A 7139-nucleotide genomic window follows, 5' to 3' on the forward strand; every position below is an offset into this window, starting at 1 on the left:
ATTACATGATTCATCCTTTTATATGATTTTTGAGTTATTGAAAAGATTTTCAAGTAATGAGTGAGTCCTAAATTGATAAGTTTGTTTGTGTGATGATAAGTATCTTTCTGTTGTCTGATTCATCTCAAATGTTTAATTGGTTTCTTAGTCTTCTCTTCTCACCTTTTTTTTTCATGATATATTTGACTCACCTAATCGTTACTCTTCATTCCTTTGTTAGACCTAGTTCGTCCAACCTGAACAAAATAGCCAACTTTGTGAAAAATGCTCTCTATTGTCACAAGGGGCACCAATATCGTAAGATTATTGAGATTCTTAAAAAATTAATGAAAATAAGCTTTCTATGTTTGATGTCAACAAGACAAAAATATTATTAAAAAAAGTTATGATCGAAAAAAAAAAAGTAGGACAAAGATTTGATCTTAATCTTTTATTTTATATGTGTAAAAGACATGAATTCATTTCTCACCGTCATCATCGAAAAATGGTCCTAAAAAGTTTTCTAATGACTGGTTATGTATAACAAACACAACCTTAAAGATAACGCGATCTAGGCATAAAGCAACTTATTTAAAAACCAACATACAACAATTCATATAACTAAGGCATATATAAATCATTAGATATATGAATGGATTCAAAGTCAAACTTCAAGAAATGCCATCTTGAGGGGTTGACCATTTCCAAAGTCAAACTTCAATGTTCGATGAGATGGAAGAATAAAATAACAAGCTACCATATAAGCTTTTGTGATTTAGTTTATTAAGATTACCGCGAGTCTTACAGTTAAAATCCCATACATGCGAAAACAACCACATGTTCACCGAAAACCCTACAAAACACTACCTCATGTAGTCAAAATTCAACCACCACTCCACATTCAGAGGGAGGAGAGAATTGGGCGCATTCTACACTCCCAAGAGAGACACTACAAAGATGTAAATGGAAACACAATTTTGTGTCCATTTTTAATTGATGCTATCCAGAATCCTCGATTAGCTTACTTGTTGTTGATGAATGCCATACATCGGATAAGCCCCATATGCTGCAGCATACATTCCCGGGTCATGAGGTGGTGTCATGGCATACTCGTATCCATCATACATGTGCCCCCCATAATATGCTCCCGCCCACTGGTTCCCAAACTCATTTCTCATCTACAAACGATCATAAATCAGAGATACGTGTGAATATATATATATATATATATATATATATATATATATATATATGAATTATTAAACAAAGCACCAAGAAACATAAACTTGAATCATAATCGTTATATAAAAGAAATTAATACCTGCTTATTTGCAGGGTTACGTCCCCAAGAAAGTCGCACAGTTTGCTTCCCAATTGTTGTGCCATTTAGTTTCTGCAGTGCCTCCTCCGCATTATTTCTGCAAATACATGTCAAAAGGGCAGCCGAAACAAATCTATATATACAACTCTTTTAACAACCATAAATCTTGGTTACTCAAATCAGTGATCTTTCATTCAAAAGTTGGTTACTTTATTAAAGAATCTTGCTAATGATTTGAAGATATTTTAAAGCAGAAAGACATACGTACCTATTGGCGAATTGTACAAACCCGCATCCTTTTCCAATGGGTATTTTAACTGAAACTATGTCACCATACTGGGAGAAAGGCTGCCTAAGATCCTCATCGCTTACAGTAGGGTCAAGCCCTCCAACAAAAATCTACAACCAATCCAAGAGTAATTAGCCGAAAGTAATTAAAACCATATAAAGAGACCTTCATTTCAAGGGCATTCATGTCTTTTTGCACCACTCTTGTACATGTTCCACCACGTTAAGGCCAGTCATTAACATAACAAACGGGCCCAGACAAAAAAAAATTAAGGCCATACGTACTGACCGTTGTATTATTAGAATCTCCATCAGATTGAGAGCCACCATTTGACATATAACCACCTACAAAAAAAGCAAATAAATTCTAACTGAGCTACATTTGGTTTGCATACTATAAAAATGGTTTAAACTGAGTATGACACATCGAAAAATTCAACAAATTAAGGATAAACGAAGACCTTGGTACGTACAACGAGGCTCGTTTCCTAAACAAATGTTTCTGAATACATTAAAGGATAAACAACCTTGGTACAAATGTTTCTGCATAACGTCTAGAAAACCAGGTTTTCGCTTTAAGTCGTGAGTGTACAAATTTACTCATCAATTATTTTTTCGTCTATTTCACCAAGTATATGCGTCATCACTACTTTAGATATTTTTAAACATCATTTATTCAACACTGTAGTCTATCCACCTAACACTTAATACCCAAAAAAAAAAAGCCTAAATTGAATAAAAATGTACCTTGTGAGCCATATTGTTGTTGATAACCAGACGATTTTCGTGGGGTAGCAGCACCAATACGCATGGGCCTACTTGAACAGTATGTCCCATTCATTTCAGTCATGGCTTGAGTCCTCTCACTATCATCTCCAAACCTTACAAAACCATACCCTTTGGATCTACCAGTGTTTGCATCTATGACCACTTTCGCAGCTTTAACCGATGGATATTTATTAGCAAAAGTTTCATGCAATAAAGTATCAGTTACATCCGCAGCTAAATCTCCTACAAATATCGAAAGATCAGAACCATTGTTTGACCGCTTATCTCCCATGCTAAATGTCGCCCAGTTCAATCGGAATAGTTGTAGTTGTTCTGTATTCGGCATAGCAAGGCATGTATAGCTCTGCAAAACCTTTTCCGCTGCACTATGTGAAAAAAACTCCACAAATCCATATCCCTCTGAGAAACCTGTCTGCTTATTTCTAATCACTTTGATTGAAGCAACCTGCAAATTATATAAATTAACCAAGATAACACAACATTAATTTAAGAAGTATCAAGTCGTACCAAAGCATCAGTTAAATGGATTTACCTCATTAATGCTTTAAGATATGGTTTAAAACATCATTGATGCATTTGCTTATTATCATTAATAAAATGGCGACATTTATATTAACTTGTCCACAGACAGTGAGACAGGTGTATAATATGTCCACCGACACCGGCACCAACGGCGGCAGTATACACAGTCACCGGCGGTGAAGATGGTGGTCATTAATGTATATGAATGAAATGAAGATTATTACAACGTAAATTGAAAGGTCGATTAATTAATATTTGATTATAACTAAAGATTGGAGATTTGAATTATCTTTAACAAGATTTGGATACAATAAATAGATTGTTTCGGTTCCACAAATAACAAAATCAGACATCTTTAATTAAGAATAGATCACATTTAGCACATGATAAAACCATGTGCGAAGAAATCGAAAATTAATGTAAATAAAAGATTGAATTGATTAATTAAATACCTCGCCGGTGGAAGCAAAGCAGTTACGCAGGTAATCCTCATCCATCCAATTATGAAGGTCACCGACCCAGATGGTTCTGTTCTCTCCGCCGCCGCCACCTGATCCCTGCTGCGGCTGTTGTGCCACCGGATGGTGGAGGTGGTGGGGATGGTAGGGGACGTAGTGTGGGGCCATCGAGTAATGCCCCGGAGACGGCGCCATCATTTGGTGCTGCATTACCATCGCCGCCGCTGGGTACTGCATCGCCACCCACTGTTGCTGTTGTGGCCCAACCCCTACAACCGGTGGAGCCGCCGCTGTCGTCGTTGTCGTCGCCACCACCGCAGGCTGAGTACTGTTCTGGGTTTGTTGCTGCGGATCAGAGCCACCACCGTTAGTAGCTGATTGCATCTTCAAGCACAGTCTCTTTGAAAATAAATTCAGAAAGTCTAAAATGATATTTGTTATACGTATAGGTTTGTGTAATGAAAACGGCGAATCTGAGAGTTTCGAGAGAAAAAGAGATAAGAGAGAGAGGTTATGGAAGGATTCATGGGAAGCCCTACTTCATGACGCGTATGATTTTTCAGCCGTTGGATTAAATAGCGGTTTTGCAATATGGGCCGTTGATTTTACATTATCTGAGCTAAGCCTTGTAAGTGTGCTCTTTTAGTTATGGTCGGCCGCCACTGATTATTTCCTTCTTTTGGTAGTAAAAGGAAAAATAAAACATCATTTCATATCATATAGTTAGATTTATTTTGGTATATAATTATGTATTCTATAATCTATACCTTTTAATTATTTAATTCATCAACATAAAATAGTAATATTGATGTATCATATAGTTTTGAGTAGTTTAAACACTGTCATAATTTCATCAAATATAAAATATTCCATAAATTTTGAATGGTAAGAATAGAATTGTCACAATATATTATTAGAAAGATTTGGTTTTTCCATTATTAGTAAATTTTCTTTCCATAGTTTAAATTCTACTTATAAGATAACGAATATAAAACAGATTGATTTTTAGTATTTGATTATCTGATCAATATGATCTAACTACACACCTTAATGTTTTATTCTTAAATAAATTCAGAGGGCCCAAATAAAATATAACCAATAATTTAAATTCAAATTTTCATTAAAAAGGTTTAAAACCGAAAAAAAAAAAAATCTGGGACCAAAGATGGATTGAGTTTGATCTTCTTAGTTCATAGTCTTCCCTAAAATAATGTTTAAGTGAATCTGAGAAACACAGTTGATGACTTGATGTGGCTTTCAAATCAGGAAATGCATAGGTTTCAGCACCACCAGTACGTACACCATTCAGGCATACCCCAAGTACTCTGTTTCTTTACCAAAAATACATGTCATCAAATGGGGTAAATAGTTAATAATAATAATAATAATAATAATAATAATAAAAATCTTATCCACAAAGGTAAAATTTATTAACGTAAATGACTAATGTTATCAACCTTGAACTTTTTCTTTTTAATATTTGATAAGTAAGAAATATATTGGTTACTTTATATTTTTACCATTCCTAATATATCCAAATTTTTACTTACAAAAGTTGTTAATCTAAAATAATGATTAATTACCTATATAACATTGGATTTTATTATCTATTTCGGTACTAATGACTTTATTATTTATCTGTAGCAATCATTTTGCATTTTGAACCGGATTAAGGAATATGAAATTTATTTGGTCGGTTACCGGCCAATTTTTATGTTGATTTTGCAACTCATCTACATACGCATATCAATAACTTTTTAGTTGTTAGATGTGTCTTTATATCTTGTCGTCACTTGTTTTTGTAACGCTCTAACACAACATGTCCAACAATCACCTATACAGCGTAAGTAATATGAAATTTATTTGGTCGGTTACCGGCCAATTTTTATGTTGATTTTTGCAATCCATCTACATACGCACATCAATAACTTTTTAGTTGTTAGATGTGTCCTTATATCTTGTCGGTCACTTGTTTTAGTAACGCTTCTAACACACCATGTCCAACAATCACCTATACACCGTAAATAATATAAAATTTATTTGGTCGGTTACCGGCCAATTTTTATGTTGACTTTGCAACCCATCTACACATGCTCATCAATAACTTTTTAGTTGTCAGATGCGACTTTATATATTGTTGTCACTTGTTTTCGTAACTCTCTAATACACCATGTCCAACAATCACCTATACACCGTCAACGTCGAACCCTATAATAACTTTCAACATATAATAACTCTCGATGATAAAAAGTAAGGATTTATGTAGAACTTTTGATAACACGATTATTGTTGGGTTTTATTCAAAAATAGTCTATAAAAACTACGAGTTTAGGCAAAGGAAACATTAAAACTTGAATAACATTAAAACCATTTTACAACCACCAAATATCATTTTGCAATACATAGATTAAAACAACCATAGAAGGAAAAAGAACTACAACTTTTGAAGACTTTGAATCCTCTCGGGAAGTTGGAAGTTGATGAATATGGTAAAGACTCCAAAGTATAAGCTATCTTTATGTATCCAACAAGCAAGGGTAAACCACCAAAAGATGTTAGTCTTCACTTGTATTATATAATTCTTAAGCCTTAAAAAACTTGTACCAAATAAGTCTTAAAGGAGAAACAACTTAGAACACCCAAATCTACACAACCATTGCAAGAGGGAGAGAGGAAGTGAGGGAGAGAAACTCGTGGTTCAAAAGAAGAAAAGAGATCGAGAAAAGAAACTAGCTTTTTTCAAGTCAGTGATCTCTATTATACGGTAACATTTAAGGTAAATAATGTTGGATTAAAGTGTCTAAGCTCATAACTAAATTGATATAAACTTGCAAATAAAAGCAAAGTCCTTTTTGGGTTGTCCTCATAACTAGAGCTTGATTATAATGACATTTATAGAGAGGGGATGATTTATTAGATTATTATATGATTAATAAACTAATTGAAAATTATGAGGAAATGATTTGTTAATATATTATATGATTAATATATTAATTGGAAATAGATAGTTGGTTTGTTAATTTATTATATGATTAATAAATTAATATAAGATCAATTGTTATTAATTTATATGATTAATAAATTAATGAGAAATCAATTAGAATTGATTAATTATTAATCAGAATTAATCTGGAATTAATTTAAGATTAATTGGAATTAATTAAAGAAGCAATGGGTGAATTGTAATTGTCCAATAGTTGAACAAAATATGCAATTCTAGAACCATCCTAGGGTGGACGGTTTTGGGAGCCTTTCTAGGGTTTCCAAAAACCTCCTGGATGCTAATAATGAAAAGATTTGAATTTGATTAAATCTATTACTTAATTATTCAAATCCTACTTAGTCCCTAAGTTAACTAAACTATAAATAGGACCCCTTGGGCATCAATTTTCGTGACTACTTTTTCTTAAAAGCTTATGAACGAAATTTATGCATTTCCTCCTCTCTCCTAAAAGTGGATTCTAGTTATAGGGTTTAGGTGTGAGGCATTGGAGGCATCATCCTTTTGGTGCTAGCTTTCCAAGCTCTTCAAAGGAATTATTGAAGTAACTTGTTTGGTATAACAATTTTGAGGTACTGTGATTATTGAAATTACTAGGATACATATTAGGGTTTTGTTATTCAAAGTATGTTATCTTAATATGAAGACATAGATCCTTCTAGGTTGCATGTGCCATTCTTAATTGTTAAGTGTTTTTCTGTATTATGCATATTGTTGTGACCTAATAAACATGTAACATTCGTGAATTGATATGTTTCCCTTTTAGCCCTTAATGCAAAAT

The 7139-nt window shown here is 33.4% G+C and overlaps 1 protein-coding gene across 1 annotated transcript; it reads right to left on the reverse strand.

Moving 5' to 3' along the window:
- Nucleotides 1-720: 720 nt before the first annotated feature.
- LOC111876214 (polyadenylate-binding protein RBP47) lies at nt 721-3880 on the reverse strand. Its single transcript, XM_023872751.3, has 6 exons — nt 3352-3880; nt 2336-2822; nt 1878-1933; nt 1569-1699; nt 1301-1397; nt 721-1157 (listed from the first exon to the last, which is right to left on the reverse strand). The coding sequence occupies exons 1-6, from the start codon at nt 3739-3741 to the stop codon at nt 996-998; spliced, it is 1323 nt and encodes a 440-aa protein (XP_023728519.1). The 5' UTR covers nt 3742-3880; the 3' UTR covers nt 721-995.
- Between the last annotated feature and the right edge of the window lie 3259 nt (nt 3881-7139).

Source organism: Lactuca sativa, chromosome 1 (assembly GCF_002870075.4).
Source record: "Lactuca sativa cultivar Salinas chromosome 1, Lsat_Salinas_v11, whole genome shotgun sequence".
In the NCBI taxonomy this organism is placed as follows: domain Eukaryota; kingdom Viridiplantae; phylum Streptophyta; class Magnoliopsida; order Asterales; family Asteraceae; genus Lactuca; species Lactuca sativa.